Genomic DNA, 14,540 nt, shown 5'->3' on the forward strand with positions numbered 1-14,540 from the left:
TAAAGCAAGGGGCCAGGTCTGAAGGACTTTACATTTACTTCCAAAAGGTCCCTCAGTGAGTATGGAGTGTAATGTTGTTAATAGAGGTAAATAATGTTGTAATATCTGTTTTCCGTGTTTTTCTGTGTTGGTTTGTATTCACACCTGCTTTTCATGCCTGCCCAGTTATTGCATGTTGTGTGATTTGGTCAGGATAGTGTTAATGTTTGCAGCCAATAGGCTCCCGGTTGGGGTTATATAGACCCCAGCTCTGCTGGTATTGCTTGCTGTTTCATATAGCACCTTAAAGGGGTACTGCGGCCCTGAGACATCTTATCCCCTATCCAAAGGATAGGGGATAAGATGTCTCGCCGCAACCTTGTATTCGCCACCCACGTGTTTGAGCTACACGCCGCGGTGCCAGCTCACAAACAGCCGGGTGGTGACCACGGGGTCGGAGTATCGTGACGTCACTACTCTGCCATCACGACTCTGCCGTCACTCAATCCCATAGACTTGCATAGCGGGGGCGGGTGGTGAGGTCACATGGGGGCGGAGTCATGACATCACGATACTCCGGTCCCGTGGTCGCCACCCGGCTGTTTGTGAGCTGGCACCGCGGCAAGCAGCTCAAACAGGTGGGTGGCGAGCACAAGATTGCGGGGGTCCCCATCATTATTCTGTTATCAGTCCTGTATAGTTCTTGTATCTGTCCTGTATAGTTCCGGTTCTCAGTCCAATGATTAGTATTTAGTATTCTTGTTTAGTAACTTGACCCATATTCCACCGTGTTATGGAGTTTCGTTTTGTAGTTCCCGTATTCCTCAATGTTATTGAGTTATGCTTGTATCTGTCTAGTGTGAATTGTCTTCTAGTATCCTGACCTGTATGGTGTCTGACATCAGTTAACCCATTCATCCCCTGCATATTCTGGTCCTGTTATATTTATCCTGTTATTCAGTCCTGTTCATATTATCATATTTACTGTTTATCTTGTCTCTGGTTCCTGAACTGATTGTCAGTATGCTATATCTTGCCTTGATATTCCTGTTTGTTGGTTATTGTGTTAACCCCTCTTGTTCTTGACATGTATCCCAACTTTGTACAATTTCCTTTTATTATTTTGACTCAAAGGTCCCAGTACATTAGTGCAGTGTATGGACCCTCTTCGTGGTTGTAGATCCATCACATAGGGCAGATATGCAATAGGAAGGGACAGCAGCTTTAGGCAAAGTTAGGGCGCACTTCTTCTCTGCCCTATGTGACTTGTTCCTGACAAAAGTTTTGTACATTCATCTATTTATGTGTTACTAACAGCCATCATTTACATACATAAAATTGACACAAAGTCAAAGTGCTGGGGCTGCATGCCCCTCTTATAGCTGTTTGGTTGGAGCCCTTTCTTGGTCGCTCATTAAAGGGAAAGGTCATTAAAAGATAATTTATTGTTTAAAGTTCAATTTTTTTTGTTATCCGTATTTTTAAAGAATTTTTGACGACATTTTTTCTAATTTTACATTTTACTATCTTTATTTTATAATAATCCTGAAATCTTGCAGTTTTTACTTTGGCCACTAGGGCAAAAACTAATCTGAGATTTCCTGTTCTGTACAGATCATTTTCCAGTAATTTCTTTCTTCTCAGAGTACAGTGAAAGGTGACACCAGTAGAAAGATAGCACTGTATTCACCACCATTCACAGAAGAGATGAGCCTCCCCTCCCTGTAGAATGACCTCTGAAAAGGTCACAGAGATTCTCAGTAAGATCTCAAATTTATGTGACATGGGTCCTGTCTATTGTCTATATCCATGAGTCCTGCTGTAGAGCATATGACTAAAAACTATATCCCCAATAATAATAATGTATATAAAAGGAAATTAAAAAATGACAATTTGAAAATAGACACAGGTTAGAAAAAAGAAACAGAAAAAATATAGGTGATACATTCCTTAAATAAAATTACATGCTGTAATGTACTTCAGAGCTGCTATTGCAATTCTGCTGACTTAATAGATCTACAATGTCTTTTTCTAAGAGATTTTTCTAGTGACATATTCTGGGGAAATGTAAGTTTTTGCACTACACAGTATAGTACTGTACAGTAGTTTGATATATTTGAAAAAATATATACAAAATATAACAGTACTTTATTAGAGGCTAGCTATTTTTTTAGGAGTGGGTAATAAGGCTTTTTGACTGTTTCCAATAACAACCAGCTAAATTCCGAAGGTAGAGCTGGCACTTGACTCTAATGTGGCACCCTAAGTCTGCTATCCGCCCATAGCATCTCTCCATATGGGGACATACAGAAGTTTTATTTCTGTCAGATTCAAGGTCCATGAGAAAAAAAAAGCTTATGGCATGGTCAATTGCATGCTGTATTAAAGGGGTTATGTCAGGATTACAACAAAGATCCGACCACAAGGATCCCAAATGATTATGAAAACGGGTCATGTGTCTCCATGTGAATGGAATAGTTACGTAGTAAAGGGAAGGGGTATGGGTGAATGAAGAGGAGGGGATGTGAGGATAATGTATATTTCTACATATACGGTACATTAATTCTTTTATTTTATTCAAAAAATGTATCTAAATCTGTTTTAAAGCCCTCAACAATTCCAGCTGGGAGCAGTTCCTGAGGTAGACTGTTCCATAAATTCACAGTCCTTGGTCCCTTCTGGAGACTAAACCTTTTTTTCTTCAGGCGGAGGGAGCGCCCCCTTGACTTTTCCCCATATTTTTTTTAACACTTGACACCTATAACCTATCCTGTAAATATACGATATGTTGTAATTATGGGGTAACCCCTTGAACATTTGGGTACAGTATAGGACAGTAGCAACATATGGCAGCCCACATAGTGTCTATGGCCCTCTGTTCGGGCTTAGAGGCCCACTATACCGAGTGATGCAACCATTCATGTCTACTTGTAGAGTATTGATGAATTATTATAAGAAAGTCATGCAAAGGTGGGAATATTTTATGAAAATGTTTATTTCAACTGTATCTTTGGAATGTAGTAGTCATCGTTTGGGAATTAAGTTACAGTTCTATTTTATGTGATATTATGCAATTCAATGTCCAAGAATACAAATGTCGTTCAAAGTTAAGGCTTTGCAGTTCATTCCAAAACAACAGTTTACAAGTGTCATATTGTCATACAAAATAAAAATTTCTGTAAAAAAATTTGCACAAAATTTCATGATGATACAAAACATGAAGCAATAATATACCAGTAAAATGAAATCATTTTACTACAGAAAAAAGTTTTTTTAATAGTTTTCGATAAAGAAAAAATATGTTATTTTACATTTTCAAAATTATGAAACAATCTAAAACAAATATAAATGAACAATTTTCTTTAACACTGCCTTTACAAACAAACCCTCTGGTCCAAGCAGAGGGGGGGCGGCGGCGCCCTCTCTGGTTGGCAAAGAGTTAATAATGTTATCAACATATAATTTTAAATATAGTTTTCAGTGCAAGATTCCTTTCTCTCAGTTCTAAAGATTCAGTATCATTTTTCCCAGAATCACCTCGATCGGTGCCATGATAAGAGCTCAAGTTTTCGCCCGGTTTCAGACGAGCGTATTACGGCTGTATTTTTGTGTCTATATTACATATAAGACCATGGATCTGATTAATCAAAGTGAAAGCATCAAATATCTCTATGTGGCCATATCACCTTCATCTCAAACCGGCCTTATGATTAATGTGTTTTGAATTTTCTTTTTGGCCATTAAGTTTTGATTAATGAGAAATAAAAATAAAAAAAATAAAAAACAGGCAAAAGTTATACACAAAATATACAAAAAGGTCAAAATGCCCGCAAAAATCAAATCACAACCCAAGCAATACTTGGGTGCTGCTTAAAAAGGTGCTAGAAAAGCAATATAATACAACACTCTCTAAATGAATAACTTTTTCTTAAATTATACAAAGGATTAGTGTAGTATGCCTCTGCTCACACTCTAGTTAATTACCGTAAACAAATCCCTGCAAATCTCATTGACTTATAATGGGGCCCATCAGGTTCCACTGGTATCCCTGTCTTAGCAGAAGACTACACTATACTTCCCAAATTACAGAACCTCTATATAAAGGAATAAAACACCAATGTGATAAGCAACGAAAATGAAAATGTGACAAAGCAATACTCTTGTTTTCCCAGCAAACAGTCTAAATTCGGATAACATTTGTATAGCACAGATCTTGCTTTATACTTCTATTTTTGTGAAAAAATAATTGTAGACCATAAATTTTTAGCAAGGAGGAGTTTGACTATATTGGAATTGTTCTTCAGGTTGTGGTTAAGTCAGATAACAGAGGACTATCTAAAATATAAGATGGGTGGTAACAATGGTTATCCCATATAAAACCTTTACAACAATGGTCTGGTGAAGTGGCATCTCAGACAGTCCATCTCTTGAGATCTCCACAATCTTTAAAGATGTTGATACCCTTTCTTGAACTCACAATCTTTTAAAGGGGTACTCCGCCCCTAGACATCTTATCCCCTATCCAAAGGATAGGGGATAAGATGTCAGATCGCTTGGGTCCCGCCGCTGGGGACCCCCGCAATATAGCAAGCAACACCCACCTGTAACTGGTTCCCGGAAGCACTGGAGGCTCTCAGGCTAATTCCTCAAGACCACGGGGACGGAAGATTGTGATGTCACGACTCCGCCCCCGTGTGACGTCACGCACCGCCCCCTCAATGCAAGTCTATGGGAGGATGCGTGACAGCTCTTTCGGAAGCAGTTACAGGTGGGTGCTGCTTGCTATATTGCGGGGGTCCCCAGCGGCAGCACCCTGATGATCTGACATCTTATCCCCTATCCTTTGGATAGGGGATAAGATGTCTAGGGGCGGAGTACCCCTTTAAATGGAAAAGAACCAGCATTCATGAACCGCCTTTCCATCAGAAACTAGGTCCTGCCTGTTTTTAGCAACACATCAGACTATTATGACATTTTGTAACATAGTCCGAGAGGAAAATTGGGACTATAACTGCAGTAAGAGGGGATTATGAGATCTTGGAAGTTCACAGAGGGATTTTCTGAAGCATAACACCAAACCCATCCCTTCCCTTTTCAATGTGAAGAGGAAAGGGTGGTATTCATTGCTGAGAGGGTATGTAAGGATGGGCAAGTGTCCCATAGACCTCCGGTGTCATTGAGACATCTGCCTTTGTATTTTGCCCTTAGTATTTGTGCGATGTGACCAACACGTAACAAACAGGCAGAGGTTTGTAGCACCTTATATTCCCGTCTCTTCTATGTGATGCCATAGGGAGGTTAGGGGCCCGGTACAGTACACGGCAGAGGACAAGGCCATTACTCTCTAATTTTATTACATCATTTCGGCTGTGATTTTATGACAACACTTAATCCTGTTGTGAAATCACAGGCGTACAAGTCATCCAGACCTGTATTTATTGATCACCATAAGAGCAGCCAGCAAAGATTTTTCCCGCAGGTTCATACAGTATCGTGGTCATAACTTAAGGATCTATTTGCTGTCCCGGTTTTGTGCTCTCCAGGAGCAGGCGAGACATGGGTGGATTTTAAAGCCAAGGGTACATCTAAAAATTCTAACATGTTCTAAAGAAGCAATAAATAATAAATTACAATCCTACTAATTGTGAATAATTTGAATCTAAAACACCCGACAACATATTGTAAAAGCAATGCACATAAAACCAATCATCAATGGAACGTACATGGGGACATGAAGGCAAACGTTTTATGATATGGTGGAAATGAGCAGATTTATCTGTCTGCTTAGATTCAGAAAATTTACTGATTTGCATTTTCTCAATTATTTGCGACAACCTAGGACACCACAATGGCACAAAGTAATGGTCAAAGCACCTACGGTAACAAAAGTTACATTACTCTAAGTATATGGTCAATTACTTTATATCATTATACAATTTCATGACAGTTCAATTTTATATATGAACCCAAAATCTATAGTGTAAAGGTGACCATACACTTTCAACATTCGTTTGGCTAACAGGTATCTCCCCCAATGTCAGCATACACATGAACGTTTAACACTTCTGAATGTTTATTTTGTTCTCAAGAGGGAGGAAGCAACAGCCTTTGTCAGACACCTCTGGGCACGACTTATCTCTACCCCGATATTATCTGTTGGGGTGAGGAAACAAAAATACACTTTAGGCTAGGTTCACATTTGTGACTGAGCTCCGTTAACTTGGGCTCCAATGTAGTTTCCACTTATTTAGCAAGATTTGACCGGACAACATTTTTTTACTGAAAGCAATATTTTTTGTCCAGTTAAATCCTGCTAAATAAGCAGACATCAGACAGAATACAGATGGACCCCAATGACGTCAATGGGATCTTTCAGGATCTGTTGGTATCAACAACAAACCATTCTGTTCTGTTTTCCGGCCCCGAATGAAATCTGTGACGAAGGTCTTGAACAGACATCTGACACAAAAGTGAACCAGCCTTAGACAGTCCGTCCTGCCAAAGTCAGCGGGTTTGGTCGACTTTTGACTAAAGTGTTTGGGGACCTTAAATTCTTAAGCTAGCCATAAATATTAGATACAAATCCGCCAAAGCTGACAATTTCAATCTGATGTGTATGGGGGTCTCTCAATTCCTTCCCAATGGCAGCTGACGGGGGAGATAACCACCAAGCTGTTGGATTTTATCTGCCAGTTCCTTTTGTTCTCTGGGGGAAAGTTGTTGCCAGACTCTGGCAGAGGCTTATACCTCCTTGCTCCAGAGGAAATGCATGCATGCTTGGGCAAACCAAGAGTGCATGTATATGGGGTGATCAGATGAAATAATTGTGTATGGTCAACTATACGCTTTGAGATCTGAGTTACTAAAGTCAATATTCATAGGGTGAGGAGAACCGAAAAGATAGGACTTGCTTAGCCCTTGGCGCCTATTCCACTTGGGGAATAGGCGCCAAGGGCTAAGCAAGCCCTATCTTTTCGGTTCTCCTCATACTAAAGCTACACCACGACCTGGAGGTCACGGTGAAGGACGCCCAGGCTGCCGCCCATATCTTCAACTACAAACCCCAGCGAGTCTACAAGCTCATCAAGGTGTTGTGCCCTCAGCACAACGCTACACGGTAAGGTGCAAAAGACACGCCCACACGTCAAACCCACCTTATGATTCTCCACTAGGAGCGCATCTCTTCCTTTTTTTTTTTTATATATATCTCCTTAATATTCATAGGGTGACCATCCTACTGAAATCATCCATGATCATGATCAGTAGCACTCTGTAGGAATTTATTTTGAATCTATGTCGAGCTCATGGCGCAATGAAACTTTGGCTAATGGTAAACTTAAATTCCATAAAGGGTGACTGAACTTTGGCCATTTCAGAGGCCCATTTGTGCTATCATACTTTGCTCATGTAGTATAGTCCTAAGGGTTTTTTGTTTGTTTTTACTTGTTTTTTTTATAACAATAAGGGTCCAGAAAGCAATTTTGTGGCATACCTATGGGTTAGAAACCAACCTAGGTTGATGGATCTGCATTGAGAAACACAATTCTGTTCTCCCCTCTTCTTTACCACATGATATTTCATAAGCACCTGACTTTTTGGAAAAATGATACCGAAGCTTCGGACCTCCTAACAGAAAGTCAAAGTTAAACTTTGTAGGGTAAATGTCAGAACGTTCCCTTATTCGATTGAAACAAAAAGGATGGTCTTCAGCCACAGAGCTGCTTTTTGCCTCTGAGTCAATGGCAGAAGCTTTACATTGTCTACTCGGAGTTGAGTACAAACTGTTAAATACATTCTACAGAGAAGAACACAAATAGGATATTGCAGCTTTTTTTTAACCATAAACTTGTGGTTTCGATTTAAAAACTAAAAGAACCAATTTTCAGAAATAAAAGCCATGTTGGTGGTTTACCTAAAGCCCTTGCCTTTTTGAGATCATTGTAAAAAAAATGACCATTCTAGTACACAGTTATTGACAAGGGCCTATGATAAAAAAAAGAAGATTATTGTAATCAGTGAAAATACAGTCAAAACTAACACAAACACAAAAAGGCACTTGAGAGGACATCCACTAGCTAGTGCCGCAACATTTCCTCAAAGGGTAAACCGATACCCCCTATTGCCATTGCATTTGATGACGGTGCATGTACTGTATAGACTTTTTTTTTTAAGCACTATGCTTCAGAACAACACTGAAACACAACAATAATGGATAGCTTTGCTTCAAAAATGCCATAAAACATCATAGTGGCACATTTTGGGACTTCCTAAGCCTTTGTTTACAGCACAGACAGATATGCACAAACATGAAGTAGTTGTGCTGCGAGTCCATTGATGCGTAGGGAGTAGGACACTAAAGTCTGGGTGCCCCGTTCGAAACCCCCCCAAATCAGTGTTTTGTCTCGTGACCACATTTCGGGTTCGGTGCACAACCAAGAAGTATCCGCAGCAGGAAACAGAACAAAAACGAAACAAGAGGTTACAAAACCATAAACTCGATCAAAATTGGTCTCAACACCAGCATCTGATTATCCGGAAACAAAATAACAAACAGAAAAGCCAGCTGTACATGATTCAGATTGTATATACGTTCATAGTTTTCAGGTATATTCACTGAAGCTCCTGAGAGAAGTTTGGCTTCACGACAACCAACGCACTTTTTTTTTAGCCTAAACAGTAAAAGATCATCGGTCCGCCTTCACCAAGATTGACTTTAGTCTTTTTCACCAAAAGTATCTGCAACATTATGTTTCCTCTTGCCGCTTCCTCATGCCTCTGAATATGTATTCTGTGTGTTTAGTTTGTCCTTTTTCAACTTGACACCATCCACCAGTTCGAAATTGTAATTTTCTAGGGCTGACAAGTTCCTCTGTGACATGACTTGGTGCCAACAGGCACAGTAGAGAACCACGCCACATATAGCTCCTAGGAGTACCCCCAGTGCACTCATTGCAATGATGGTGATAAGAATGGGGTCCAAATTCTTCAGTACACCCCCTGGATGCCGGATAACTGTGTCGTTGTTCCAACCAGGATAGTTAGGTGTGATACCTGAAACAAAGAAGCATCACAGTAAGTGTTGGCTATTTTTGGTTTTATTTTATAGGGTCTATTAAAAAATCATATTTGAATGTCCTGCTTTGGCCCCATGAGTGTACATGCTCCATATGTGTATCATGCATGGAAAATTAGACTGATACACTGTGTTATGCCTTTTCCCCTTCTAAACCATTATAGCCATGATACTGTTGGTTTGGGTTAATGAACTACATTTAGGCTGAACATTAAGGGGATAGGGGAAAAGATCTCAGATCGCCACGGTCCCGCTGCTGGGGACCCCCGGGATCGCCGCTGCGGCATCCCGCTGTCATTACTGCACAGAGCGAGTTCATTCTGCACGTAAAGACGGGCAGTACAGGGGCCGGAGCTTCGTTACATCATCGCTCCGCCCCTCGTGATGTCACGGCCCGCCCCTCAATACGAGTTTATGGGAGGGGGCGTGGCAGTCGTCATGCCCCTGCCATAGACTTGCATTAAGGGGGCGGGCTGTGATGTCACGAGGGGCGGAGCCTTGACGTCACGCTGCTCTGTCCCCTGTATCGCCCGTCATTACGCACAGAGCGAACTCGCTCTGTGCAGTAATGATAGCGGGATGCCGCAGCGGCAATCCCGCGGGTCCTCAGCAGCGGGACCCCGGCAATCTGACATCTTATCCCTTATCCTTTGGATAGGGGATAAGATGTCTAGGGACGGAGTACCCCTTTAAGAAGGGATTTAACCTTTTGCTGTTTTGTACAGTCCATCATGGATTGCATGTGCATGGTGAGCGCTAGCTGCCTCCAGAGTAAGTTCCAGTCTGACCACAGTGCTCTCTGCTGACACCTCTGTTCATCTTGGGAATTGTCCGGAGCAGGAGAGGTTTGCTATGGGAATTTGCTCCTGTTCTGGACAGTCCCTGACATGGACAGGGGTGGCAGCATAGAGCACTGTGTTGGACTTGAAAGAACTATACAACTTTCTCTGCAGTATACAGCAGCTGATAACTACTGGAAGGATTAATATTCTTAAATAGAAGTAATTTACAAATCTGTTTAACTTTCTTTCACCGGATGATTTGAATACATTTTTTTTACTCTTAAGTTCCCTTTTTTTTAACTCAGGCATAATAAACAAAAAAAAAGATCTTTGCCTGGCTTAGTGCCCATCTTCCTATCTTAAAAAGCCCACTCAGCATACCAGTCCAAGTGTCATCATTTGCTACGGTTACATTACTTACATTTCAATATACAGTGGTCCCTCGAGTTACAATATTAATTGGTTCCAGGACGACCATTGTATGTTTAAACCATTGTATGTTGAGACCAGAACTCTATGGAAACCTGGTAATTTGTTCTAAAGGCACCAAAATGTCATCCAAAAATAGGAAAAAGTGAGAATTAAAGAAAAATAAATAGATAACTAATATAGATAAAGCAAATCCTTATATATAAAAGTAAGAAAGATCTGCTGGGAGATGTAAATCACTGTTTATGTCAGTGTTTCCCAAGCATGGAGCCTCCAGCTGTTGCAAAACTACACCTCCCATCATGCCCGGACAACCTTTGGCTGTCCGGACATGATGGGAGTTGTAGTTTAGCAACAGCTGGGGGCACCCTGCTTGGTAAACACTGGTCTATGTAGAGGACAGGAGGTTCTTCTGGGTCCTGTACAGTACAGGCAATGTCCTAAAAAAGTAACATGGAGCCGCCCTCACCTGGTGTCCAGTCCAAAGGAACAGGTAAAGTGTACAGAACATGTAATACCTCCCTGTACTGTAGAGGGCGCTACCAGACAGCAGTCAGTGCATACGCTTCAGGGGTTTTACCAGTAAAATGCCCATTCTGATTGGTCAGTTCTTCCGGCCATTGACACGTTTCGCAGATCTGGACTGTCTGTAGCATTGTATGTTGAGTCTGGTTTCAAGTTACAATGGTCCAGAAAAGACCATTGTATGTTGCAACTATTGTAACCCGAGGCCATTGTAAGTTGAGGGATCACTGCACCAGATGTCAGTTTAGAAGCATTTACAAAAATAAACGCTGCCTATAGCCGCCATATACTTTTACGTTGCGTTGTGATACTATAACTCTCAGCATGTCCTGACATCCACAAGGGACAGGATACTTTTATATTCCGTATACAAGTCAACAGGCTGAAGCCAGACAGCCCATAGACTTAATGTAGGAAATTTCCTTGACTTGATTTAAACAAAGGGATAATATCTGTCGTATTGATCGACTATCACAGCTGCGTACTGTAGATAAGCCCAGAGCAAAAATGATGCTGCGTTTGAGATAAGTGTTAAATCAATTCCGCACGAGGACAATATTGCAGCTTGTTTACGATAAAGATATAAATTGGTCTTCAGAATTATTCTGTAGCCCGAGGGGGGAAAAAAAAAATTCCCATTACATCCGATGTTTAGCGTTCATGTATGATGTATCATTCTGGGGTAAGGATATTGTCAGGGGCTGTTCCGTATTTTTTTACGCCTGACATTTTGCAGTATCCTTTATTATTTATGGCGGCAGGAAGTTGTAGATCTTAGAAAGTTCCATAAAATGTCTTCGTCTTTCGCACATCCTGCCTCCGCCAACATCTGCTCCAAGGCTCCATTTACAAAGATAAACTTTCGAGCAATGGTCTCCAAACTAAGGACCAACAGATGTTGCACAACTACAACTCCCAGGTGGGAGTTATAGTTTTGAAACATCTAAGGTCCCCAGTTTGGACACCATTGCTCTAGAGCCCTTCAGATTGCTGTCCGAGCATGCTGGGAGTCGTAGTTTTGCAACACTTACAGGGCCACAGTTTGGACACCACTGCTATAGAGAATGGACATATTGGGCATGAGTAGTGTAGGGTTATAGGAGGGTCATTTAGGGTATCGCCAAAAGGTGACAGGTCAAAATAGCATCTACCAGCCAACACAAGGCAACATGGGGCCAGTTATATGACCCTGTTCACTGAGTTTTGTACAGCACTAAAAAGGTCACATAGTAACAGCATGTGACAACACGGATCCAGTTGCAGGATGCTTCGCCCTACTGGTCTTGTTACATTGCTCTGCTTCTACTTTGTTGCATACTTGCTTACATTAAAATGCCAAAATTGGCAAATTTAAGCCCTGACCCTAAAACTTCCTGAAATTGTTCCCAAAATGAGTGGAATCTACATAAACCTTGTCTCTTTTATGGTCTACTTTACAGGACTGTCCTGCCCTATTTGGGAGTATACCGATGTCCCGTCATGCCATTACCGGAGCCCATCCTGACTACATGCCATGGTTGTGTAATCTTATTGGATTTTAGCATAGGACATACCTTGTTTAACATTTGTTTGGTCCACGGTACCTGCTCCAGATTCTGGTGGCTCAGGCCCTGAAGAAGCCAAAAGAGCATGATCAATATGATTGCAATAAGAAGCGACAGTCTATATAACATACTGGTGCTGGTAAGACTAAGGTACCATGATCATATCATATAACAGCTCTGTACAACCTCTAAGGATGCGTTCACACTGAGAAAATCAAGAGGAATTCACGCCGAAAAATTTACGTGCGGAAAAAAATAATTTTCTTTTCGTGCAAAATTTGCGCGGAATTGCGCGTGGAAATGGGGAGAATGAAGTGAAGCATTTTTCAGACATTTCCGCACGAATTCCGCGCAAAAACGATGTCGGGCTGATTTTTTTTTTTTTACCATTGACTTCTATTGATTTCTGCTAGCGGATTCCGCTTGAAGAATGAACATGTTCTTTCTTTAAGCGGAAAGAAATTCAGTGTCGGAATTCCGCTAGCAGAATTTCCGATGTGTGAACAGGACAGCGGAAATAACATTAAAGTCAATGGGCAGAGAAGATGTGCATTAATTTGGAGCGGAGAATTCAAGAGGAATTACTTGAGTAAATACTCGAGTGAATTACTCAGTGTGAACTCACCCTAACACGGCACTTATAGAAGCCTAGGGGGCCCTAGTTTTCTGCCACGGAAATTCCGTGTTTGCATGGCGCAGCAGAATACCATTGAAAACAATGGGACTCTGCTGCAACAACATTTTCAAGCTGAATTTTCCGCCAGACCATTCCGTCATGAGGACATAGCTTTAGTGGTCATTTCTGGCAGGGGAGAGGCCGACTTTCGTGCACTGACAAGAGTTGCAGATCAATGGGGGAGATTTATCAAAACCTGTGGCGAGAAAAAGTTGATCAGTTGCCCATGGCAACCAATCAGATCACTTCTTTCATTTTTAAAAAGGCCTCTGAAAAATGAAAGAAGCGATCTGATTGGTTGCTATGGGAAACTCAGCAACTTTTCCTCTGCGCAGGTTTTGATAAATCTCTCCCAATGTCTTTCGATATGTTCGGCTGACGTTACGCACCTTTGCAGTCTTCAGGAGCAATTTTATTGATAATGGCGATATCATCCACGGCGATTCCTCCAGTACTTCCTTTGCCAATCGTGCCCTCCACCACCACCTGAACACACAAAAATGGCGGGAAAATATATTAAGCATTAGGCATCATCATACGGTATCGTATCGCAACATACAGCTTTAAAGGAGTTATCCTAAGATTCTTACCCCTTCACGGGATAGGTGATAAGCTTCTGATGGGACCCCCAAGAATGGGACCCCCAAGAATCGTAAGAATGGGACCCCCAAGAATGGGACCTCCAAGAATCGTAAGAATGGGACCCCCAAGAATCGTAAAAATGGGACCCCTAAGAATGGGACTCCCAAGAATCGTAAAAATGGGACCCCCAAGAATGGGACCCCCAAGAATCAATGGGACCCCCAAGAATCAATAGGACCCGCAAGAATCGTAAGAATGGGACCCCCAAGAACTGGACCTCCAAGAATCAATGGGACCCCCAAGAATCGTAAGAATAGGGGCCTTGAGTGCCGGCCCCCTTGTTTATTGAAGGACCCCTCACATAAAATACATTAGTACTAGGAAGGGAGCCAATCATTAGCCCAGCGTTATATGACCAGGGTGCCTCCAGCTGTTGCAAAACTATAACTCCCAGCATGCCCGGACAGCCAACAGCTGTCCGGGCATGCTGGGAGTTGTAGTTTTGCAACAGCCGAAGGCACTCTGTTTAGGAAACGCTGGTTTAGATATAGGCAGGTGCATAGGGGTTCAGAGGTAAGGTAGGGGGCGCTATCAGATATTTCACTGGGGCTCGGAAGCTTTACATAACCCCTTTTGGATGTATAAGAAACATTTTTCAATGGTCTACGCCAATGTTTTTACATCATAAAATGCCTTGGAAACAAACAGTGAGGTCTGGTCACCAGAAGAACATTACTAATCCCCGGCTTGGGAATTACAGAGGATTGCCCCAAAAGGTAAACAATGTGGCTTCCTATGGAAAGTATTGGTAACATATAGAGATGAGCGAACTTACAGTAAATTCGATTCGTCACGAACTTCTCTGCTCGGCAGTTGATGACTTTTCCTGCATAAATTAGTTCAGCTTTCAGGTGCTCCGGTGGGCTGGAAAAGGTGGATACATTCCTAGG

At 41.7% G+C, this 14,540-nt stretch overlaps 1 protein-coding gene across 1 annotated transcript in view; it reads right to left on the reverse strand.

Annotated features, from left to right (window-relative positions):
- Positions 1-2,962: 2,962 nt before the first annotated feature.
- The window catches only part of NRP1 (neuropilin 1), a 191,921-nt gene continuing 180,343 nt past the window's right edge, over positions 2,963-14,540 (reverse strand). Inside the window, exons 16-18 of the mRNA XM_056519467.1 lie at positions 13,398-13,494; positions 12,342-12,398; positions 2,963-9,030 (exon numbers count right to left, since the gene is read on the reverse strand). Of these exons, the coding sequence (XP_056375442.1) occupies positions 8,747-9,030; positions 12,342-12,398; positions 13,398-13,494 (438 nt within the window). The 3' untranslated portion in view covers positions 2,963-8,746. The remainder of the gene's footprint in view (positions 9,031-12,341; positions 12,399-13,397; positions 13,495-14,540) is intronic.

The sequence above is a fragment of the Hyla sarda genome, chromosome 5, assembly GCF_029499605.1.
Source record: "Hyla sarda isolate aHylSar1 chromosome 5, aHylSar1.hap1, whole genome shotgun sequence".
Taxonomy (NCBI): domain Eukaryota; kingdom Metazoa; phylum Chordata; class Amphibia; order Anura; family Hylidae; genus Hyla; species Hyla sarda.